General features: G+C 40.3%; 1 protein-coding gene across 3 annotated transcripts in view; it reads left to right on the top strand.

The window, feature by feature from the left end:
- The window catches only part of ets1 (ETS proto-oncogene 1, transcription factor), a 136,702-nt gene that overhangs the window by 38,481 nt on the left and 71,782 nt on the right, over positions 1–26,439 (top strand). The window contains exon 1 of one of the 3 annotated variants that reach the window (XM_062961467.1): positions 19,314–19,744. The exons of the other annotated variants lie outside the window; for them this stretch is intronic. Coding sequence (XP_062817537.1) covers positions 19,663–19,744 — 82 coding nt within the window. The 5' untranslated portion in view covers positions 19,314–19,662. Of the gene's footprint in view, positions 1–19,313; positions 19,745–26,439 lie in introns of those variants that run through there. 3 annotated transcript variants of the gene reach the window in all.

Below are 26,439 nucleotides of genomic sequence, written 5' to 3'. Positions count from 1 at the left end.
TACTAGTTGTTTTTAAAATCAGTTTGGTAGATTCCTGAAAAGCTTATTGTGGTGTTTGAAAGAGAAGACTAAGATTAATGAACTGGAACTTGGAAATGTTACTTTTAGAGGCTACAGCAACCAGAACTCCTAGTTGACATGACTATTGACTGATGGGAATACAAGCTGGATGGAGTTAATGTAGCTTCTATCAGAAGGGACTCCATAATTTGTAGTCATTCTGGATTATTGTGCTATCAATACCAATTGTTGGGGAACAGGAGCTTAGATGAGCTATTGCACTTATGTCCTGTCTGCCCATTGTGGGAAATGGATGCTGAACTAAATAAAACATAGAACTATCTTATCATCTTATTTATCTACTAGCTGTGCCCGGCCACGCGTTGCTGTGGCAAAGTGGTGGTGGTATTGGTTTAAAATTGTTGTGTAATTTTTATTTGATGTTATTTGCAATTTTTTATTAATTTTATTGTAAGTTATATTTTTATTTATTATATTTTATTATTTTCTTGTGTTATTTTTAGTTATTTTCTGTTATTATAGTATTTTATTGTATTAATTTTTAGTGTTTTTTATTATTTTTTATTGGGTTGCTAGGAGACCAAGTTGGAGGAGCTTAGCCTTCTAACTGGCAGCAATTGGATAAAAGCAATTATTCCTCTCTCTCAAATTAGAACTTTATTTTTCTTTTCTTTTTGTTGTATCAACCTAGAGGCGTGGATGATGGGTTGTGTTGTCAAATTTCGAGGTTGGGGGGCCTGTAGTTTTGTTGTTTTGTGGGTCGCCATGATGCCATCACTCTTTTATATATATAGATATGCAAATAAATGGGCTAGGATATGATCACTATAGTGCACAGAAAAACTATCAGAGAACAGTGGATAAAGGGTTTTTGTCTATTCTCCTGTGTATTGCTAGTTATTTTCTATACATGATGTACTGCCATGTCTAGCTATAAATATTAGTCAGCCAGCCAGAAACATAAGGTGCTTAAAGAGAGCATAATGGAAAGTGGCTAAAGGGCAACCAATCAATCTTCCATTTTCTCTTCCCTTTCCAAAAGCAAAGCCTTTGTTATATTTTCTCTTTCTCTTCAAAATGGACAAGTCATGTCAGGAAGAAGGAAGAGAAAGGAGGCTATTTAAAATCTACATCCAGTCTTGAGAAATTATCTTGTGTACAGTTCTGCTTTTTACCCTCCTTTCAGGTGGGTTCCATCAAACCCTACCAGTGCCCCGCATCCAAGGAGAACCTGTGCAAAATGTGTCAGTTGAGATGTTCATAAAATGGGAGATACTCACTGTTTTTTCCAACTAAAACAGAGGCAGGCAACAAGTAGTTCTCTGGGTTTTGTTGAATGGCAATTCCCATCATGACTCATGACTGTGTTGACTAGGAGGACCATAGGTTCTTGCACCTCTGAGCTAATGGAGTTAGCATGTGAAAGCTGTCACTGTCTTTCAAAAGCAGTTATGCCGTAGCTTCCAGTTCTGCGTCTTAACAAGGGTGAGACAGTATTCCCTTCCCCAATTTGACTGCCTCTCACTTCATTAATGTTTCAGATGTTTATAAATGAGAGAGATGATCTGGTTAGTTTCCAGTTTGGGTCTCTGGGATAGTCACTCTCTAAAGCACTTAGGAAGTTTAGAAAAAGTCACTCTGTATAAATGATGGTCTGTTCGCCCTCCCTTCTCTCCCTTTCAAGGATTGGCTGTGACATTCATTCCCAAAACTGTTTTCAAGATATAGTGTGTTAGATTGTTGAAAATACTGTGGAAAATACTGTTGCCTTTTCTGCCACCTCCATACATTTGGGGAACGTCTCTTCCCTGCCTCAGAGATAAAGAAATGCATGAATTATGGGTTCTTGGTTTCAAAGTTTTCTGTTATACCCTTCCCTCATCAGGTTCCTTCCAAATTTATGTGACCTGTAAATCAGTCATCCTAACCACTATGGTAAATGATAGGAGATGTAATCCAGGACATCTGGTTGAAGCCTAGGTGATCAAGTCTAACTTGGGTAAAGGTTGGTCTGAGATCTTAGAGATGTAGTTTCTGGGCTGGACACATTTCTGTCTAAAATGTCCTAGAGGAGGCAGCCAAGACTATTCTCTAGGTAACTACAATGAGTTCCTGGGATCTAGAGGGTCTTTGTAATTTTTCCAAGAGCCCTCCATCTCTTTTCCAAATCCAACTTCAGCTCTCATATATTCTGTGTCTTCTAAACCTCCTGTCCTTTGTTGTGGATGATACAATCTTAGAGGTGTTTCTTTTGCACTTACTGAGTACAGTGACTTACTGGCTAAGATGATGCCTTGGGTAGCATTAAAAAGTAGAGAAAATGGCAAACTGTGCTGGGGTCATAGGCCAAAAGGTGATGACCTCTGCCCTGACATCAGATCTGCTAGAACACACAAATGCTAGTGTTCATCTTTGGATATACTGTGTGTTGAAAACTTTTCAACTTTGCAAATATATACATGTGTGTGTGTCTTAGGAGTCTCCCAATAGATGATGCTATGAGTTTGTTGAGGATTGTCTCTTACTGTAATCTTTTACAATACATGTGAAAACCAGAAATATTTCAATGACAAACATCTGTTGGTTGAGAAATTTACCACTCTTCCAAGCTCTAGTGGTAGTCATAGTCTTAAATAATGTTGGGAAAGATTTTGCAAAAGGTAAAGGTAAAGATTTCCCCTGACGTTAAGTCCAGTCATGTCTGACTCTGGGGGTTGGTGCTCATCTCCATTTCTAAGCCGAAGAGCTGGAGTTGTCCATAGACACCTCCAAGGTCATGTGGCCGGCATGACTGCATGGAGTGCCGTTACCTTCCTGCCGGAGCGGTACCTATTGATCTACTCACATTGGCATGTTTTTGAACTGCTAGGTTGGCAGGAGAAGATTTTGCATACTAGGGTGTAAAATAACAAGAGGTTCACACCATTTTTTCCAATCCAAAAGGGATTTCTTTTCCAATGCGGTCAGTCTCCTTTTCCACCCAAATGGGTAAATCTGGGAACATTATGTAAATGTACAAATCTGAAACACATTGCAATCCTTGGAAATATACGGATTGTTGAAGCAAGATGCAGTCTGTTACATTGCCAGTCTTGGGAGGTGAGCAATAGGTGTTTTTGTAGAGAAATGTGCGCCCATCAAATTTCTTTCCAATCACTATTTGAGAATACAGTAGTCTCACTTATCCAACACTCACTTATCCAACGTTCTGGATTATCCAACACATTTTTGTAGTCAACGTTTTCAATACATCGTGATATTTTGGTGCTAAATTCGTAAATACAGTAATTACTACATAGCATTACTGTATATTGAACTACTTTTTCTGTCAAATTTGTTGTATAACATGATGTTTTGGTGCTTAATTTGTAAAATCATTACCTAATTTGATGTTTAATAGGCTTTTCCTTATTATCCAACATATTCGCTTATCCAACGTTCTGCTGGCCTGTTTATGTTGGATAAGTGAGACTCTACTGTAGTCCCAAATCAATGTCCTTGTTTTTAGATTTTTTTTTCTTCAGTCAACATTAAAAAAATGAATGAATGAAACAAAACAAGTTTATCAATAATTGGAGAGTAAGGGGTCTTTTTGAGGGTAGAAAGCAAAACTACTTTGGAACAAAGTGAAGAAAGCCTGGGCAGATTTCAGAAACTGTGTTTCAAAACAGTAAGATAACTGAGCGACGAAAACAGAGGCAGCATTGGTGATGTTCCCCTTAGAATTGGAGGTTGCGGCTGAGTAGCCGGCTGCCTCCTTCCCATTTATGCTGACAAAGAGTTGGGACTAATCAGGAGACTGGCATGGGGAGGGAGGCGTGTTATTGAATTAGCTTTACAACGCATTGACTCCATTGACTCGGAGGCACGTGGTGGCTCAAATAGAAGGAGATAGATGTCCTTTTAGCTGGGCTAATTGTTGGGACAGAGCAGGGTCTTTGTTCAGGCTCAGCATGGGGTCTGTGATCTTTCTGAGCCTCAGAGATTGCCCCTGCTTATAATTTTAGATGGATCTATTCAGGCCCTGCTTTAGAGCATAAAAAAGAGAGAGAAGCCAAACAAGAGTTGCATTGTTGGACAGCCAAGATTGCTGTCCAAAAAAACCACCCCAAGACATCCAAGCGCGTGTAGAGGCGAAGACTGCTCAGCTGTCAGTTCTCTGTGGCGGCAGCGGATGTGCTAGGAGAAGGCAGTTGGAAGAGGTGAGTTTTTCTGCAGCAAAACACAGTTCAGAACCAAGGGCTTTTCAGTACAACGTGCAAAATAATCCATATTGCTTATACCTGACTGATGTCAGGTATAAGGGGGGCCAGGCTGTGGCGCAGGCTGTTGGGCAGCTTCAATAAATCACTCTGACCATGAGGTCATGAGTTCGAGGCCAGCCCGTGGCGGGGTGAGCACCCGTCAATTACAAAATTAAAAATAGCCCCTGCTCGTTGCTGACCTAGCAACCCGAAAGATAGTTGCATCTATCAAGTAGGAAATAAGGTACCACTTATTAAAAAAGTGGGGAGGCAAGGTTAACTAATTTACGACCTGGAATGAGGAAGTGCCGTCAGAGTGGATGATGAAGCAGCTGCTCCCCCCTGTGGCCAGAATCGAACATCCCCTCAGGAGAAGGTTAAATGGCCTCTGCGTCTGTCTGTCTCGGTCTCTGTTTGATGTGTTTATGGACACTGAATGTTTGCCCTATGTGTGTATAATGTGATCCGCCCTGAGTCCCCTTCGGGGTGAGAAGGGCGGAATATAAATACTGTAAATAAATAAATAAATAAATAAATAAATAAATAAAATGTCTGAAGATGTACTCTTATGCCAGAATGAACAAATTTCCCCATGGACTGCGTATGTCCCCATGTCAATTTTGTGGCCCACGGACCCTTCCCACACATCTTGCCATGACATTTTCCCTTTTTTCCCCTCCAAATATGTTGCTTTCCATTCCTGAAAGCTTCCTGGAATAGAAGCTTTGCTGTGGGGGTACATAGGCAGCCAAACACTCCATTACATCCCTTCGCCTGTAAAATAATAATGGAGCTGAACCAAAAGCCAATTCTGGTTCATATCTTTTGTATTTCTAGTCTTAATACAGTAGAGTCTCACTTATCCAACATTCTGGATTATCCAACACATTTTTGTAGTCAATGTTTTCAATACATCGTGATATTTTGGTGCTAAATTTGTAAATACAGTAATTACTACATAGCATTACTGTGTATTGAACTACTTTTTCTGTCAAATTTGTTGTATAACACGATGTTTTGGTGCTTCATTTGTAAAATCATAACCTAATTTGTTGTTTAATAGGCTTTTCCTTAATGCCTCCTTATTATCCAACATATTCGCTTATCCAACATTCTGCCGGCCCGTTTATGTTGGATAAGTGAGACTCTACTGTATTGGATGCAGGATACTGCCATAAAGTGAACATGACCTTAAAGTAAATCACAACCTTCTTTTCACTTGCCAATGCATATAAAATTCTAAAGCTATATTTGCACTATTATTTATTGAGAGAGAGAGAGAGAGATCCAAGCCAAATAATGTTTCAGTGGTTATCATGCTGGGTCAATTAATTCAATACAAAATCACACATTGCAGACAGACATAGTTACGATGGAATCTCCCTCCAAGCCCATGCCAAGCACCACTGCAAGATAGTTATTGGGCCTAGAAAAAGTAGTGAAATCAAGAACTGTGGGTTGCACCTGTGTACTTATCCTATTAAGCACCTTTCCCCCCTACTTAAGAGCCACTTTCTCCGTGAAGTAAACTTGCAGTAGCTAAATGATGGCAGTGGGTAGGGGAGAACTACGTAGCAATAGATAGGGACATCATACCCTCCTCTTTCTTTCTTTCTGTTTTCCTTCCCTTCAACATATGCATATTTCCTGTTTTTAGATCAGAAAGCACTACATAGAAGCTGATCCAGCCCAGCTAAGACTGAATCCAAAAGTATCCATTGTATGTCCATCTTTCAGGGACTTGTTCTATTTTATTTATTTATTTATTTATTTATTTATTTACAGTATTTATATTCCGCCCTTCTCACCCCGAAGGGGACTCAGGGCAGATCACATTGTATACATATAGGGCAAACATTCAATGCCCATATACACATAGAACCGAGACAGAGACAGACGCAGAGGCAATTTAACCTTCTCCTGAGGGGATGTTCGATTCTGGCCACAGGGGGGAGCAGCTGCTTCATCATCCACTGTGACGGCACTTCCTCATTCCAAGGTCGTAAATTAGTTAAATTTGCCTCCCCACTTTATAAGTGGTACCTTATTTCCTACTTGATAAATGCAACTATCTTTCGGGTTGCTAGGTCAGCAACGAGAAGGGGCTATTTTTACTTTTTAATTGACGGGTGCTCACCCTGCCAAGGGCTGGCCTCGAACTCATGACCTCATGGTCAGAGTGATTTATTGCAGCAGGCTGCTCTCCAGCCTGCGCCACAACCCGGCCCCTATTTTATGTGAAGGGCTGTACTACTCATTGTCTGATGCACTTTTAATGAACTTTTTTGTATAAATTCAAATTCCAGGAAAGGTATCCCTGGGGGACCCACATAGTCACTCTTTATTTTTTCCTTGTATTGGCCTTTTAGCACATCCACACCCAGTAGCCACCTCCCAGTGCCTTCCACTGCATACTGTTCTTTGCCACTCTTTCCATCATTTGTTAAATTGAGATAAATCCTTTCATGTTTATACAGACCTCCAAAAAAGGCCATTGTAGTCCTTCTGGATTTTTAATCAAGAAAAAGGTTCATTTGCTATGGAAATAGTTGACTGAACGAAACCATCAATTCTTCCCTTCTCACTAGAGTTGCCAAATATCAGGTCCTGACACTAAGTCTTGAATTTTCATGGATTACCTTCAGCCAGGTGAAAAAGATAGTTTTTCTGGTGCCATATCTAGCCAAGCAGAAAGAACTATCTCCAAATCTCCAGCTTATCAATAGCTTGCTAAACCTTCCCATGAGTATTTTCTATGGATTTATTTAATTCCTTATTCCCACTCAGTTTTTGTGGTTTCAAGGCACACTTTCTGTGCTGCTTTTCATCTGCCTTTCAGCTAGAACCTTGTAGTGTAAACAGTGGTAATGCTGACATGGCGTTGATGATGATTTATTTATATGTCACTATACATGCTCCTTACAAGTAAAAGAAAAATTAGGACACCCCTTCTCCTGTTTCCCAAAGTAAGTAATAATGATTCTTTCCCCCCCAACCAATTTCACCTTGATTTCCAAACATGAAAATATGTTGTGAGGGTTTAAAAGGCAAGTTGTGAGCAAGTGTGGTTGAATAACATCATCACTGTCACAGGGCTGGGCTGTGGCGCAGCTGGCTAGTAACCAGCTGCAATAAATCACTACTGACCGAGAGGTCATGAGTTCGAAGCCTGGGTCGGGTTAAGCCCCCGACCATTAAATAGCCCAGCTTGCTGTTGACCTATGCAGCCCCAAAAAACAGTTGCACCTGTCAAGTAGGGAAATTTAGGTACGCTTTATGCGGGAGGCTAATTTAACTAATTTACAACACCATAAAACTGCCAGCAAAACACGAGGAAAGGAATGAGGAAGTACAGCTACTAGTGGATGGTGAAGCAACAGCTCCCCCTGTGGCCGGAATCGTGAAGCTGGAAAAATGTTTAAATGCCTCTGTGTGTGTCTATACTGTATGTTGTTTGTCTGTTGGCATTGAATGTTTGCCATATATGTGTTCATTGTAATCCACCCTGAGTCCCCTTCAGGGTAAGAAGGGCAGAATATAAATACTGTAAATAAATAAATAAAAATAAATAAGTTCTCAACGTTTAGCTTGGAAATCTCAGTGCCAGGTGCAGTCCTAAACTGGAAACCATCGCACACCCCTCCAGATATTTCAGCCTTGAGTTGTTGTCCCAAACATCTGGAGGGCTTTACTTGCTCACTCTTGTTGCAAAGGGTCTTTCTGTATTTGGGCAACTTGTCATCCTATGCAAGGGTAAGGCAATAATATGGAGTCTCCTGGTATCATGCAACTTTCCCCACAAGATCAGATGTAAGTTTTGGGACTTTTGTGTAGAGGTAGCAATTTGGGTATCAGTGAAGCTCATTGGAACAGAACATTGCCCCATAGACTTGCCAGAGTTGCCCATCTCCTTTGCCCTAAAACAAAGTGGCTCCTTTTGGGCAGGCGGCAAAATATTTTGGGCTTTTCCTGAAAGTTTGCACCTTAATATCTTCAGAAGGCAGACGTTTACTACGTGAGCTGAATTGTTATCTACTCTGAATCTTTAGGGACAGAATTAGTTGGTGAATCTATATTAAGATCAGTTCTGTCCACAGCAGGCCGGCTAACACCTCTGTTCCATTTGCAAAATACCTCTTACATTTGGTATGATTTGAATTACAAAGGACTCTCTTCCTTAACTGTCAGAAAGATAATGTGGGCTGCCTTCATGACATCTGGAAATTCACTGAGAATCTCAGCTGCAACTCAGAGAATCTCATCTCTAGTCTGGCAAGCTCTGAAACCAGTTTAAGGAAGAAGTGAAAAGTTAAACAGCCGGGAAGGGGGAAAGTCATCCCTTCTGAAGTTTGTGATCCTCATCTTTTCCCATCCCCTCTGGGACTCTTGTCTCTACATTGTCTGCAGCATTTAAAACATGTGTTGGTTGCTCTACTTGTGTGTGTGCATTTTAATGCCAGTTTCCCATTGGCGTGCAAGGAAGTTTCCTTAAAAGGAAAACACAGCGCGAAGGTGGAAAATCCCTGGAATTCTGTTAGATGCTTCGGAAACTCATTTAATTGTTTAGTGTGATCTCAGATAACTTTTGGGAACCATGTGGTAGCTACTGAAAAGCTTACTCCTACTCCCATCGGGAATATTACCCAACATTTTCCAAGACCAAAATGATCACCACTGTACAGCCATTCAGAAATCCATGGGAAGAAGGGGTGGCAGTGTGCTTAATACAAGGCCAGATGCTTTAGAGTTCTTGGTTTTTGGCCTGCCACATGTTTTTGACTTTAACTCCTGGAAGCCCCAACCAGCATGTTTATTTATTTGTCTGTTCATCTGTTTGTTTGTTTTATATCCCACCTTTCTCAAAAATGGGATTAAAGTTTTTTACAGTATAATGAAAACAGTCAGAGTTCCAAACCAGATGAAAACTATGCCTTAGAAGTTCCTTTCAGGAGAACATAAACAGCTATGTAACATGGGTCCTTGCCTTATACCAAGTCAGGCCCTTAGCATTATCTACTCATTACTTATTATTATTATTATTATTATTATTATTATTATTATTATTATTATTATTATTATTAATTACTCAGCAGTTGTGTGCACCAAAAGAAAAAAAATCCACACTTAGCTCTAATCTGATGCTGTAGGAAGACATGATTTATGCCAATTTTAACAACAAAAGCATTTTTAGATTGATGTGTTTTTAAATAACTTCTTTTACAGTTTATGGGGGAGAGGGGGATATGTCATTCTGAATTGGGGTGGCATGAGGAGGGGCAGATCGGTGGTTGTTGTTGCCATTTTGGAAAAAGTGTGCAGATGGGGTTTAATCGAATCATGCCGTCACCATTGTTTCCATGGCTTGGTGGCCCTAAGGAAGGGGGGGAAAGGGGGTCTTTGAATCTAAGTTTAGACAGGGGAAAATGTTGCCATCAATACAGGGGCTAAGACGGGCAGCTCTGGGGAAAAATACTATAAATTGCAGCTGGATTATTTTACTTGTATAGACAGCCACTTAGGCTGGGTCTATGCTGCCATATAATCCAGTTTCTGAATCCAGATTCTGGTTTGAACTGGATTGTATGAGTCTACACTACCATATCATTCATTTCAAACCAGATAATTTGGATTCAGAAACTGGATTATATGGCAGTATAGATGGGGCCTTGATTAGTCTGACTGAAGCTGCAGCCCCATTTTTGTTACGTGTATAATGTGTATAATATAGGAGCCCCGGTGGGGAAGTTTGTTAAAGCACTGAGCTGCTGAACTTGCAGAATGAAAGGTCCCAGGTTCAAATCCTAGGAGCGGAGTGAGCACCCACTGTTGCTCCAGCTTCTGCCAACCTAGCAGTTCGAAATCATGCCAATGTGAGTAGATCAATAGGTACCGCTCCGGTGGGAAGGTAACGGCGCTCCATGCAGTCATGCCGGCCAAATGACTTTGGAGGTGTCTACGGACAACGCCGGCTGTTTGGCTTAGAAATGGAGATGAGCACCAACTCCCAGAGTCAGACATGACTGGACTTAACGTCAGGAGAAACCTTTACCTTTACTTATAATGTGTTAGCGATAGGCCTTCAGTTTTACCTCCTCTCTTTTTACTAGCTTTAATAGTGACTCTGTACTGAAATTTCGCAGGCAAAGCATTTCCAGGGAAGTGATGGGAAAAAATCCTTTGCTTGCAAAACATCTGCAGGTCAGGCTGCCGTTCAAGCCACAGGAGCAGGGCCAGGGAAAACAAAAGATGACAGCCATGGTGTGTGCAAAGCTCAGGTGTGCTGGCTCTCTGCCATGGGACAGACGGGGGTGTCACTTTGCCAAAACCAAAGCTGTGAAAGGCTTTTCTTTCTTCTCTCCCAAAAAGCTCAGAGAAAAGTGGAATTCCAGCCCCGTGGGGTTGCTCTTCTGCTCCTTCCTACCACTGGCTTCTTGTGCTTTCCCTTTGGGCTTGCCGTCTGGGCTCGCTGGCCATCACTTCCGTGGGAACCTTCTTCGGTGTGTGTGTGTGTGTGTGGATGTTGACAGCTTGGGCCGACCGCTCTGCTCAGCTGTTCCAACCGGCAGGGTCCCGAGGAGCCTTCAGCTTTGTGTTCCGCTCCAGGCGCTTGTGGTTTTGCTGTGGGAGGAAGAGGCTCATCCTGAACTGCACGGCTTTCTGAAGCCTGCCGAAAACCAAGGAACAATCAGGTCCATTTTTACACTCCGGGGACCACAGATGCAATTGGACGGCGTTGGCGTTACACCATAAAGGGCTGCAGGTGGCTACGTCAAGCAGGCCCCACCTCTCTTTGTCATCTGTATCACTCACATTACACCATTCCCTGTTGTGCATGATGCTTTTGCTCTCTGTTTTTGTGCAAGTGCTCATGGATCCCTCTGGAAGTTACAACACTGCAATGCAATGTATAAAAGGCAAGATAAGTGGCTTGTGAATGTTGCACCATGGCTCTCTTTCCCAGCCTGCAGCTCATTGAGTTGCTCCAAAAGGCAGATTTTTTCTCTCTTTGTGTATCAAAAACTAGAGAAGAACTGCCAGCTGACTGGGTCATGTGTGTGAATTGCTTTTCAGCTTTTAGTAGAAAGAGATGGATAATCTGTTGCATTTCTCTTCTTTTTGAATCTGGCCTCCATTTTCTTTCAACTTTTGTTGCAACTCAAAATGGAAAAACTATTCACCGTAATTTGTTTACTGCTACCAAAACTGAAACCGCAGGGACCCAGCCAGGCAAGGTTAACATAGAAGCAACACATTTCAAGGAATGATTTGGCAGAGAAACACATTTTTAGAAAGCCTTAATTTTTTTGGAAATACAGTAGAGTCTCACTTATCCAAGCTATATGGGCCGGCAGGAGCTTGGATAAACGAATATCTTGGATAATAAGGAGGGATTAAGGAAAAGCCTATTAAACATCAAATTAGGTTATGATTTTACAAATTAAGCACCACAACATCATGTTTTACAACAAATTTGACAGAAAAAGCAGTTCAATATGCAGTAATGTTATGTTGTAATTACTGTATTTACGAATTTAGCACCAAAATATCACGATATATTGAAAACATTGACTACAAAAATGGCTTGGATAATCCAGAAACTTGGATAAGCAAGGCTTGGATAAGTGAGACTCTACTGTAGTGGATTTTCCTTCTTTGAGGTACACATTTCATTGCAAAAAAAAAAAAGATATTTCTTCACAGAACATCCTGAAGCACTTTAGGATGTATGGATACTTTTTTAAAAAATCACGTCAGAAGCAACTTGATAACGTAGTGCAAGTCACTTCTGGTGTTAAAGAATTGGCTGTCTACAGAGACGTTGCCCAGGGGATGCCTGGATGTTTTCCATCCTGCTGGGAGGCTTCTCTCATGTCCCCTGTATGGCAAAATACATGAAAATATTTGTCTTCTCTGACCATAGGGAGGAAACTGGAAAATTATTCATCCTTGCATGTGAAGACAAAATCATCAAAGACTTCCATCCCTAGCTGTGAGATTATTTTTCTTTCCATATGAATTCATGTATGCCTATTTTTCCCCAAATGATGGAAGCAAGTTTTCAATGTTATGTATATAATTTCAAAAAGAAAACAATTGACAGATTTGGTGGGAAACTCAAAAAAGTGCATGGATTTATTTTTGATGTATTTTTAAATGCATAGCATCCCATTTCTTTAGCAGAAAATTACACCATGGAGTACAAAGAAATTTCAAATATGAAAGGTCACTGCCTTTTAATCTTCTTAGCAAGCCACACACTCTTAGCCTCAAAGGAAAGTAATGGCCCACTTCTTTTGCTAAATGTTGCTGAAAAAACTCTATGGTAGATATGCCTGAGCATTGACATAAATTGGAAACAACTTGAGAGTACACAATAGACATTCCACCCTCTGCAAATTACAGCAGGTATGTTACCTTGAAAATATGGAGAAAAACATCCTTTGAGATTCTTATTTAAATGGATATGCCAACTGAGGTCAGGAAAAAAGTCAGTGTAAACTGGGTTGTTGTATGTCTTTCGGGCTGTGTGGCCATGTTCCAGAAGTATTCTCTCCTGGCGTTTCACCCACATCTATGGCAGGCATCCTCAGAGGTTGTGAGGTATGGATAAACTAAGTAAGGAAAGGAAAGAATATATATCTGTGGAGAGTCCAGGGTGTGGCAAGAGTCCATTGTCACTGGGAAGCCAGCATTAATGTTTCAGTTAATCACCCTAATTAGCATTGGAAAGGTTTGTCTCTTGCCTGGGGGGCATCCTTTGTTTAGTCATTAGCTGTCCTTGGGGCTCCTCTGCCCTCAGAGTGTTGGTTCCCATCTACTATTTTGATTTTAGAGTTTTTTAATACTGTAGCCAGATTTTGTTCATTGTTCATCAGTGTGAACTGTCATCACACAATAGATGGAAGACGTGTCAATGCAATGGTGCCTTCAGATCAGCAAGATGCTCAGTGCTCCAGTTGGCAAGAAGTTATCAAAACCTCAATATGCATATATGAATACTATCTTAGCCTGATGAAGAGATAGATTTAAATATTTCAGCACATTACAAAAACTGTTAGGTATTCTCAGCAAGAGACCACAAAAAACAGGTTGTGAATGACGTTTAAACTACTTCTCCTCCCTTCACCCTTTAAACAAATAAAAAACCGATGCCGGTAAATGGACCTTTGTGAGTCATATGGTCCTATCTGCATTCTGCCGTTTGTGGTCTGGTGTTTTCGCTATCTCAGTAGCAATAATGTATTTCACGCGCAAACCAAGACTCCACCCCGCTCTTTGAATTCAGTGAGGTTCATAAGGCTCTGGTGTGATACAGATCTCACATATTTTGTGTGCTGAAATCCTAAGCCAGTTCTACAAATGAAGCATCTTTGGTTTTGCAAAAGAGACTTTGCATTCTGGTGGAGGCCAGTGGGATAAACATCCTTTCCAGACTCTTGTTGTTAAAACAAAATCATTTACTTGGAAGTGGAATGTTATGCTTCTATCTATCTATCTATCTATCTATCTATCTATCTATCTATCTATCTATCTATCTATCTTATAGACATCCCTTCATACTGATAACACAGTCACAGAATGCAAAATCTTTTGTTGTTAATGAAAACCTTTCTCTTTTGGAAGAAAAGGATGCAAACACCATCAGGAAAGATACTGGATCACTCCTCCAGCCCAAGGCTTTGTTAGGAATTGTAACGAGAAGCTCACTACAGAAAGACAAAGAGTAAATTAAAATGAGTAAAAGTAACTAATTCCACCGCTTTCTCCCTCTTTTGTATAACAATTCTGTGAGGTCTGAAAGTTCATGTGCTGATCCAGGATAATTAAGAGTTGAAAGGACTGATGAATTCAACTCTCTCCATTCGAGTCACAACAGTCAGATTAAATCATGACATATTATTTTCATTCCTATAGAGATATACCTTAGTTAAAGAAGTGGATGTGTGCCTCTTCTTTAAACAGAAAATGTGGTAGCAGAGGCAGAAATAATATGGAAACAACAGGGATTGATATTATCCAAACTATAGCAATATGTTTCCAAAACTAACAATGTGTGTGAAATGAAATAACAAGATTTGCTATGCCTTGCGTATGTAAGCAAAAACATTTTGAACTGTCTCTAGTGTCTACTAAAAATTGTTTTCAAAAAGTATCCAGGGATTTTTTTTCTTTTTTTCACCAGCCTTATGTCGTCCATGGATCTATAGATCTATGTTTCTTTCATATGCTGGGAATGGCTGCTGTTTCCCTTCCCTGCTGTAAACAGGCACATGCAGATTCAACCCCTCTTTCCCAGCTCAAGACCACTTTCCCCCATGATAACTCTTTCAGGAGGGAATTTCCCTTCCAAGGGGTAGATTTCTCTCCCTTCCTGTTGTTTCATCCCCGTTCTTAACTATGAGTTGTTTGTAAGACGAATGTTTGTATCCCGGAAACTGCCTGTAGTGAATTGGTAAAATTCTATAAACTTTTGGAATTGGTTCAAACATAGTTCATCCAAGCCTCACACTCACATATCTTTAATAAATACTATTGGGTGTGTATATGTGGTATAGAATGTCTATTGACATGAATCATATTAGTTTCCAGGGTGTTACTAGGGTTGGCGTCACCCAGTGCGGTAACTATTGATGTCACCCCCATGGACTCCCTCCCATGCTATACCATACAGAATTCTTAGTAACCTTTTTTACTATATATCACAGAATGTAATGACATATGACAGTGTGGAGGTCAGGGTGCGTGCTGGGTGGGTTTCTTCAAACACCATCAATCATCTTCTCCAGCACCCTGATGAATTGGTTGCAATCGTCTGCCACACCAAATCCTCTGTTCAATTTCAGACTCAAACACATCCATAGTCTGAAGTCCAAACATTTATTCAATATCTATAATACATATTTACAAAGCATAGCAAAAGCCATCGCTCTGAGCTGACATTCTTCTATTGCCTCTTGCCTCGGCAAGCACCAGCTCAACACACACAGAGATCATCATCATCATCATCATCATCATCATCATCATCATCATCATCATCATCATTTAATTACTTATTAATCGCCCTCCATCCACGATGCTCTAGGCGATTTACAAGATAAAATTGTAAAGGATAAAAATATATACATAAAAATATTAATAAAATTAACATAGATTGAAAGCTCAATAACAATGAGATAAGAAAAACACATTCCTCAGTCCGAAGGAAGTCCCCGACCTCCATGCCTGATAGGTCATAGCAGTCACAACAGGCTGTCAGTCAAAACTAGCCTGCTATTAACTGCTTCACTGATGAAACACACACTCTTGCACAACAGCAGAAAACACTTGATTTACATTTCATACACATACAACCATAATCCAACAACATATGTTACTGAATGCAATGACATATGTCTGTATTCATTTATTTTAAAAAACTAGCATCCATGAAAAGATGTATGCCTGCAGATGAAACTATGGGATTCGAGGAGTCATTGTAACTGGGTAATAAGTTTGTACCAGAGTGTATGTATCACACACAGTTTCTTAAACTGTGGGTCTCCATTCCAAATGATAAATCATGAAAAACGTGGGCACAGCAAAAGGTTTCTCAATGCCATCCATTTGCACAACTCTTAACAAGAAAGTGCAGTGTTTACAGTAGACTTTGCAGAAAGTGCTTCAGCTGTGCTACACAAAGAGGGACATCAGCTTGTGTAGTAAGGCTTGTTTAGAATCTGAAAATGTTTGATTTTTATATCTGTTTTATGTACCTACATATCTGAGGTCAGGTAAATTTTTTGTGGGTGGAAGGAGATCAGGAGCGGAAAACGTTTAGGAAGCCCTGCGTTAGAAGACTTAGAATGACATTTTAAGACTTGCTATCTTAATCCATACACATAATAAAAGTGAAAACATGTATGTATATGTGTGGCTGGGGTGTCCTGTCCACCTACACAGACAAGCTCCCACTTCCACAAATAGCTATAGCTCCCACCACTCAGGAGACACCAATGGGCCTCCCTCCAATGACATTGAAGATTAAAGTGAGCACCACGAACATGTACAAGAACCCTGCTAATGTCCTCCACAAACATCACACACTGCCCACCACCCAAGTCAAGGCTTTCATACAGGGACAATTTCCTCGTAGATTTTCTGTTTTTCTTCCACCACGATCATCCCAGTGTTCCTTACTCTCTCCATTGGTGTGGAATTTGCATGGCCCTGCCCACTGCCTCTCCCATAACCCTTTCCTACTCTTTTCTATGGCACATAGCAAACAGAGGAATTGATCAGCAACTGAACATACTAGAAAGGTTTGAGGATAGTTCACCATGATTTATAAGAGTTGGAGGTACTGGAATGTATAGTTCACTTGCAACCTAAGACCACTGTGAACTCCACCAATGATGGACCTGGAACTAACTTGGCACACAGATCCCCCACAACCAACAAAAAATACTGGAGGCCTTTGGAGGGATTTATAGGAGTTGTAGTTCACTTACATCCAGAGTGCACTATGAACCCAAACAATGATGGATATGGACCAAACTTGGCATGCATATCCAATATGCCAAAATTTGAATACTGGTGGGTTTTGATGGGAATTGGCCTGGACATTTTGGAGTTGTGAGTACTGGGATGTATAGTTCACCAGCAATCAATGAGCACTCTGAACTCCACCAAAGATGGAATTGGACCCAACTTGGCACACATATCTGATATGCCAAAATTTTACTACTAGGGGTTTAGGGGGAACTTACCATCCTTTCTGGAAGTTGTAGTTCACTCACAACCAGGGAAACGGTGACCTTCACCGATAACGGACCTGGACCAGACTTGGCACACAGAGCGCCCATGACTAACTCACTCTATTGGAGGGGTTTGAGGGGACTTACTCACCATAGTGGGAGTTGTAGTTTACCCTACAACCAGAGGGCACACTGAACCCCACCCATGATGCAGCCAGAGCAAACTTGCCCAACGTCACAAACTTTCAATACTGATGGAGTTTCTTCGGGTTAATCTGGAATGACGGCAATGGTAGTTAATCCACAACCTTGGGCATTGCGTACAATTAAAATACAGTAGAGTCTCACTTATCCAACACTCGCTTATCCAACATTCTGGATTATCCAACACATTTTTGTACTCAATGTTTTTAATATATCATGATATTTTGGTGCTAAATTCGTAAATACAGTAATCACTACATAGCATTACTGCGTATTGAACTACTTTTTGTGTCAAATTTGTTGTATAACATGATGTTTTGGTGCTTAATTTGTAAAATCATAACCTAATTTGATGTTTAATAGGCTTTTCCTTAATGCCTCCTTATTATCCAACATATCCGCTTATCCAACGTTCTGCCGGCCCGTTTATGTTGGATAAGTGAGACTCTACTGTACTTGTTTGCTATGCCCAGTTACCTGAAAGTACCGTATATACTTGAGTATAAGCCGACTCGAATGTAAGCCGAGGCACCTAGTTTTACCACAAAAACTGGGAAAACGTATTGACTTGAGTATAAGACGAGGGTGGGAAATGCAGCAGCTGTGGGTCAATTTCAAAAATAAAATAAATATTAATAAAATTGCTTTATTTGAGGTATCAGTATGTTAAATGTTTTTGAATATTTATATAAAACTGTAATTTATGATAATAATAAGACTTTAATAAGATACTGCGTATTGAACTACTTTTTGTGTCAAATTTGTTGTATAACATGATATTTTGGTGCTTAATTTGTAAAATCATAACCTAATTTGATGTTTAATAGGCTTTTCCTTAATGCCTCCTTATTATCCAACATATTCGCTTATCCAACATTCTGCCAGCCCATTTATGTTGGATAAGTGAGACTCTACTGTATGACTTTTTCAAAAAAAAAAGCTGGGTACTCAAGGTAGTAATGTACATAAATTGAGTTGTTGGTTATAAAGGTAAAGGTTTCCCCTGACGTTAAGTCCAGTCATGTCTGACTCTGGGGTGTGGTGCTCATCCCCATTTCGAAGAGCCGGCGTTGTTCGTAGACACCTCCAAGGTCATGTGGCTGGCATGACTGCATGGAGCGCCGTTATATCATCTCAGTTGAAATACAGTAGAGTCTCACTTATCCAACACTCGCTTATCCAACGTTCTGGTTTATCCAACGCATTTTTGTAGCCACTGTTTCAATACATCGTGATATTTTGGTGCTAAATTCGTAAATACAGTAATTACGACGTAGCATTACTGCATATTGAACTACTTTTTCTGTCAAATATTTTGTCTAACATGATGTTTTGGTGCTTAATTTGTAAAATCATAACCTAATTTGATGTTTAATAGGCTTCTCCTTAATCCCTCCTTATTATCCAACATATTCGCTTATCCAACGTTCTGCTGGCCCGTTTATGTTGGATAAGTGAGACTCTACTGTACTTACTTTTGGTATTATGTATATTGAAATAAGACACGCATCGCTAAAATTTTGTTAATTGTTGGATGTAATAAAATTTTTTTAAAAAATAGGCTTTTCCTTAATGCCTCCTTATTATCCAACATATTCGCTTATCCAACATTCTGCCGGCCCATTTATGTTGGATAAGTGAGACTCTACTGTATGACTTTTTCAAAAAAAAAACCTGGGTACTCAAGGTAGTAATGTACATAAATTGAGTTGTTGGTTATATAGGTAAAGGTTTCCCCTGACGTTAAGTCCAGTCATGTCTGACTCTGGGGTGTGGTGCTCATCCCCATTTCTAAGCCGAAGAGCCGGCGTTGTCCGTAGACACCTCCAAAGTCGTATGGCTGGCATGACTGCCTGGAGCGCCGTTATATCATCTCAATTAAAATACATTTCTGATGATCAATGGGAACAGGAGAAAGGGATGGAGCCTTGGATAGTGTCAGCGGAGACGGTGGGCAGGGAAGGATTGTTTGAGGAAGGGGATCTGTAGTTTGGGGAAGGCGGGAGACTGTGGCTTGGTCGGAACGGCGGACTTTTTGGGAAGGGAGCCTTCGGGGCGGGGAGGAAGGGCTGTCCCCGAGCAGAGGCCGGCCCACGGACTCGCCCTCCTCCTCCTCCTCCTCCTCCTCGGAGAAAGAGAGAGAGATTGAGAAAGAGAAGGAAAGAAAGAGAGAGAGAGAGAGAAGAGGGGGGCGCAATCGGACGGCGCGCGCCTTGAGCCCAGCCGGGGAGAAACGCCCTGGAAGAAAGAAGGGAACGCGGAAGGCAGAGAGAAAGGAGAAAGAGAGAGGGAGAGAAGGGGAGACGCAGCCTCCTGGAGGAAGAGCAGGCGACCTCAAGGGCAAGTGGAGGAGGAAGAGGAGGAAGAAGAGGAAGGCTCTTTTCTCCCCCAACTCTTTTGGGACGGGAGCGGGGGGCTCCCCAGGCCTCCCCTCGCCCAGATTTGGACCCTTGGCCACCATGAAGGCGGCGGTGGACCTCAAGCCCACCCTGACCCTCATCAAGACCGAGAAGGTCGAGATGGACTTGTTCCCTTCGCCGGGTAAGTCGGGGCTCTGCCTCTCCTTCTCTTTGGGGTCCTTTGGTGTCATCAGTGGGACCCCTTGCCCACTCCCCTTTGCCCCTTTGAGGATCCCCATTTCCATCTTGTCTCCACTTGCGACTTTTCTCCTTTCATTCCTGGCTCTTGATCCCAACTGCGAGTTTCTTCTCTCTCCCGCCTTGTTTTCTCCTCCTCCTTTTTTTTGAATTCGAGTGACCGCTTTCATGACCAGGGACTTGGGTTATGGGAATATGAGGCTGATGGATTGGCATCTCCTCTCATACCAGGCTTGTTGTTGTTGTTACAGTAGAGTCTCACTTATCCAAGCTAAACGGGCCGGCAGAAGCTTGGATAAGCGAATATCTTGGATAATAAGGTGGGATTAAGGAAAAGCCTACTAAACATCAAATTAGGTTATGATTTTACAAATTAAGCACCAAAACATCACGTTATACAACAAATTTGACAGAAAAAGTACAGTAGAGTCTCACTTATCTTACACTCGCTTATCCAACGTTCTGGATTATCCAAGGCATTTTTGTAGCCAATGTTTTCAATATATCATGATATTTTGTTGCTAAATTCGTAAATACAGTACAGTAGAGTCTCACTTATCCAAGCTAAACGGGCCAGCAGAAGCTTGGATAAGCGAATATCTTGAATAATAAGGAGGAATTAAGGAAAAGCCTATTAAACATCAAATTAGGTTATGATTTTACAAATTAAGCACCAAAACATCATGTTATACAACAAATTTGACAAAAAAGTAGTTCAATACACAGTAATGTTATGTTTTAATTACTGTATTTATTAATTTAGCACCAAAATATCACAATATATTGAAAACATTGACTACAAAAATGGCTTGGATAATCCAGAAGCTTGGATAAGCGAGGCTTGGATTAGTGAGACTCTACTGTAATTACAACATAACATTACTGCGTATTGAACTACTTTTTCTGTCAAATTTGTTGTATAACATGATGTTTTGATGGTTAATTTGTAAAATCATAACCTAATTTGATGTTTAATAGGCTTTTCCTTAATGCCTCCTTATTATCCAACATATTCGCTTATCCAACATTCTGCCAGCCCGTTTATGTTGGATAAGTGAGACTCTACTGTAGTTCAATACGCAGTAATGTTATGTTGTAATTACTGTATTTACGAATTTAGCACCAAAATATCACGATATATTGCAAACACTGACTACAAAAATGGCTTGGATAATCCAGAAGCTTGGATAAGTGAGACTCTGCTGTAGTTCTTTCAGGTCATCTCCGGCCCCTTCCACACAGCTGAATAAAACCGCACATTATCTGCTTTGAACCGGACTATATGGCAGTATGGACTCAGATAACCCAGTTCAAAGCAGATATTGTGGGATTTCCTGCCTTGATGTTCTGGGATATAGGTCTGTGTAGAAGGGCCCTCAAACTTCTTCTTCTGAGGCTGTGATAGTGTGACTTGCTACCCTGTTTCCCCTAAAATAAGACATCCCCTGAAAATAAGACCTAGTAGATGTTTTGCTGAATTGCTAAATATAAGGCCTCTCCCGAAAGTAAGTTTTTGTTTGGAAGCATGCCCAACGAACAGAACACCAGAGCATGCAGGATCGGTAAATGTACGTACCATAGAGTGTTGTACATGGAAATATTGGTAGTAACAGGAAATTCTTGATAGGATTCACAGTTTGTCTGGTTATGCTGGTTTGTGATGACAACTACTGTACAGTATATAATAAATGTTCATTTTTTTTTGTTCAACAATAAATGTGAATTCTTCTTCATGAAAAAATAAGACATCCCCTAAAAATAAGACCTAGCGCATCTTTGGAGCAAAAATTAATATATGACACTGTCTTATTTTCAGGGAAACACAGTAGTGGTCTTCATGGCTAGGGAGTGATTCAGATCCTGGCAACTACTTTGAGGCCCCTTCTACACTGTCATATAATCAATATTATCAAAGCATATAATCCACATTATCTGCTTTAAACTGGATTTTATCAGACCTCTTCCACGCAGCTGAATAAAATCCCACATTTTCTGCTTTGAACTGGAATATACGGCAGTGTGTACTCAAATAACCCAGTTCATTGCAGATACTATGGGATTTTCTGCCTTGATATTCTGGGATATAGGGCTGGGTGGAAGGGCCCTGAGTCCACACTGCCATATATCCCAGTTCAAAGCAGATATTGTGGGATTTCCTGCCTTTATGGGTTATATAGCTGTATGGAATGCTCCTGAGACCCCTTCCACACAGCTGAATAAAATCCCACATTATCTGCTTTGAACTGGGATATATGGCATTGTGGACTCAGATCACCCAGTTCATAGTAGATATTGCAGGATTTTCTGGCTTGATTTTCTGAGTTATATGGCTGTTTGGACTCGGTCATAAAACCCAGGCCCCTTCCACACAGCTGAATAAGATCCAGACTGTCTGCTTTGAACTGGATTACATGCCAGTATAGACTCAGATAATGCAGTTCAAAGCCGGTTAATGTGATATCTGCTTTGAACTGGGTTATCTGAGTCCACACTACCATATATTCCAGTTCAAAGCAGAAAGTTTGAGATTTTATTCAGCTGTCTGGAAGGGGCCTCAGACAACCCAGTTCAAACAGGTACTGTGGATTATTGGCCTTGATATTCTGGGTTATATGGCTGTATGGAAGGGCCCTGAGTCTACACTGCCATATAATCCAGTTCAGATCAGATAATCTGGATTTTATATGGCAGTGTATAAAGGGCATGGGCCTCTTTTAAGAGAGGAAAAGCTGGATCATCATCATTGTCATCATAATCTCCATCATCTCCAATTTACACAGAATTTCCAGGATTGTAGCTAATCCTTCTGACAGTTGTGACACTTATCTGGAGCATCCTTCGGACAATTGTGACACTATCTTGAAATTGTTTATATGGCAGTATAGAAGGGGCTCCGAGCCTCTTTTAAGACAGGAAAAGCTAGATAATCATCATCATCATCATCATCCCCAATTTACACAGAACATTTCCAGGATTGTAGCTAACCCTTCTGACAATTATGACATTTGGCACATCCTTTTGACAGTTGTGCCACTGTCTTAAAATTGTGGCCTTGTGTAGATCCATGAAAGTCTCTCCTGCCACACTTTTCCTGTATGGCAGGGGGTTAGACTAGATGGCCCATGTGGTCTCTTCCAACTCTGTTATTCTGTGATTCTATGATTCCTTGGCCTCACTTTTTCCTGCTCTGTTTGTATGCATGTGTATTGTAAGCAGCTGTACTGTATATCTTCTAGAAGAGTTAATAGATCTGGTTCCACGGTAGCTGTGTGGGCTGTAAGTAACATACCTTCCTCCCTAATGCACAAATTACATCCACGGTTTTGTTTTTTAAAATTGCAATTGAAATTTGCTGAAAGAAGCACATTCTGACTCCCCTGTAAGCTCAAGATGCCAAGGAAGAAGTTTAATGGAAACTGGGAAAGGAGGCAAGAGTAAAGCAAAATCTCAGTTCGTTTTCAGTGTTTTTGCTCCTTCTCATCACTTGCATTCTGTGGCTTTCTGGCATAGTGGATACAGTATGTGTGCCATCGAGTGCCTGAGTTCAAATCCCACGCACAATAAGAATCCCACTGGTAACACACCCCTATGTCTTTTATAAATGTTGTTCCATGTGATTTGGTTGCTTGAATCTCTGTTCAGCTTTGGAAGGCCACTGGGTGGCCTTGGGCAAGTCACATTCTCTCAGCCTCAGAGGAAGACAAAGCCAACCCCCTTCTGAACAGGGATTGCCAAGACATAGGTTGACATTTCATCCACTATAAATCAGAAGCAATGTAAAGGCACTGTTGTGATGTGACCCTGAGTCTGTCACTTTCTCTTAATCCCACAAAGGGATGAACCCCATAATCCTGATCTTCATAGAGAAAAATAAATTTGGATTCATCATCATCATCATCATCATCATCATCATCATTTCATTACTTATTAATCGCCCTCTGTCTAAGATGCTCTAGGTGATTTACAAGATAAAATTGTAAAGGATAAAAATACAGTAGAGTCTCACTTATCCAAGCTAAACGGGCCAGCAGAAGCTTGGATAAGCGAATATCTTGGATAATAAGGAGGGATTAAGGAAAAGCCTATTAAACATCAAATTAGGTTATGATTTTACAAATTAAGCACCAAAACATCATATTATACAAAAAATTTGACAGAAAAAGTAGTTCAATAAGCAGTAATGTTGAAAACATTGACTAAAAAAATGGCTTGGATCATCCAGAGGCTTGGATAAGCGAGGCTTGGATAAGTGAGACTCTACTGTACATACATACAAATATTGATAAAATTAACATAGATCAAAAGCTCTAGTAAAAAGCCAGGTCTTAAGTGCTAGGGTAAAAGGCCCTAACTAAGGATTAAGGTGTGTGTGCATGTATGTGTGTGTGTATATACATGCACACACACACACACACATACACAATGAAACTCTTCCTGTTCATGAGACTTGGGGATAAATAACATTCAGTTACTCAGACTGATTTTCATATTTAAAAATTGCATTCTTCTACAAGAAATGTCCATAAAGCAAACACACTCAAGCATGGGTTATCTGGACCACAAATAATATATGTCTGTTTGTAAGTAAAATGGATTACCTCTATGGGTTAGATTTTTTTAAAATCCTACCTATTTAAGAAAATATTAAAATCAGTTTTGCCCTTTGAGTTTCATAGAAGACATTTATGGATTTGCTTTTAAACATCTCACTAAAGATTTCTGGATGGAAGTGCTGCTGTTAGTGTCAGTCCCACCGCACGCTCCTTGCATGCATTCAGAGGGTGGGAAACTCATATGATGAAAGGGAGGCGAAAGGAGTGTTTGATGTTATCTTGAGAGCAATGGTTTCAGTAACATTGTTGCTTCGTTACTATTACCATCATTAACTTCAGCTCCTCTTGTCTGTGGTTAGCACTAAGCCCTATCTGGGCGCATGGCTTGCTATGTGCCTTCTAGCCTCATGTGACATGGAAGGGCTTCTGCAGCAAAAGTGCATGGCAGGAAAGGGGTTAAAACTTAGCCAGCCTCCCAACACCTTCCCCTTTTTAGAATTCTGACAGCTGGACAATCCTTCCTTGTCAATCCTTCACTTTTGTAGAATGGGTATATTTTGTTTACTGATTTTTTTTGAAGGAAAAAAAAAGATATATTTCCCAACCTTTTCTGAGACTTGTTCTCAAGTTTCTCAGAAAATCAATTCAGGTTTCTGCATGTCCTGGTTGATGCGATTTCAGGAAAGACAGCTGATAGCTAAAATTTCAAACCAGTCTCTCGATTCCTAAATGAAATCATTGTCTAGATCAGTGATGGCCAACCTATGACACGCGTGTCAGCATTGACACGCCTAGCCATTTTTGCTGACACGCTGCTGCATGCAGATTCATTGGATGACTATGTCTTTTGTGGCCAAATTTGGTTTGATTTGGTCCAGTGGTCTTGTTGTTTACTCCATGGGAATTATGCACATTACATTTATATATATATAGAGAGAGATTATCATTAAATTGTTCTATTATTATCTATTATTATTGTAGTATATTATCATATTATTACTATTATATTATTACTAGCTGTGCCCAGCCACGCGTTGCTGTGGCGAAGTATGGTGGTATGGGAAATAAAATATCTTATATTATCTGCTTAGAACTGGATTATATGAGGCCTCTTCTACACAGCTGTATAAAATGCACTCTGAAGTGGATTATATGGCAGTGTGGAGTCAAGATAATCCAGTTCAAAGAAGATAATGTAAGATTATAAATGGGTTATATAGCTGTGTGGAAGGGCCTTGAGTCTGCAATGCCATATAATCCAGTTAAAATCAGATAATTTGTATTTTATAGGCAGTGTGGAAGAGGCCTAAGTGAGGCCTAACTCTGCCTGTCCCCTGGGCTGAGTTGGTTGCTAGGAGACCAAGTGGGCGGAGCTTAGCCTTCTAACTGGCAGCAATTGGATAAAAACAATTATTCCTCTCCCTCTAATTAGGACTTTATTTTTCTTTTCTTTTTGTTGTATGAATGCAGAGGCATGGATGAGGGGTTGTGCTGCCAAGTTTAGTATTTCTGGGATATGTAGTTTTGTTGTTTTGTCCTAGGCCGAAATTTCATTACCTTTTTATATATATAGATATTATTATTCATTATTCATGACTACATTGAAACTAGAATAGAGAGAAATTAGCGTGGAAACTGCAAGAGGTACCATAGATTGTTGTACATGGAAATAATGGTAGTAAATAGTTTTTGAAACTATTTTCAAACTGTATTTACTATATACAGTTATATATTACAATTATACATTTTTGTTATTTAAACTATACATAGTGCGAAATTATGGTTTTTTTCCTCAGAGTGACACACCACCAAAGTCATGCTAGATTTTTTGGTGAATTTTGACACACCAAGTGCAAAAGGTTGCCCATCATTGGTCTAGATGTTCAAAGCAAGGTCCATGAGCCCCAAATTCTAACCATATTTCCTGGCATGTTAGTCTGGAAATGTTACTTTCAGCCCACCAAATTTTGGGAATTGTAACACTTATGCAAGGTCTGTGCATTTGTATATTTTATCCAAATTGTAATGCATATTTTCCAGTTTCACACTCTTGAAATGTATGTATTATAGCTCCCATCATCACCAG

Source organism: Anolis carolinensis, unplaced genomic scaffold (assembly GCF_035594765.1).
Source record: "Anolis carolinensis isolate JA03-04 unplaced genomic scaffold, rAnoCar3.1.pri scaffold_8, whole genome shotgun sequence".
NCBI classification, from domain to species: Eukaryota; Metazoa; Chordata; class Lepidosauria; order Squamata; family Dactyloidae; genus Anolis; species Anolis carolinensis.
The sequence above is the reverse complement of the archived record's forward strand: the minus strand, read 5'-3'. Positions and strand labels throughout refer to the sequence as shown.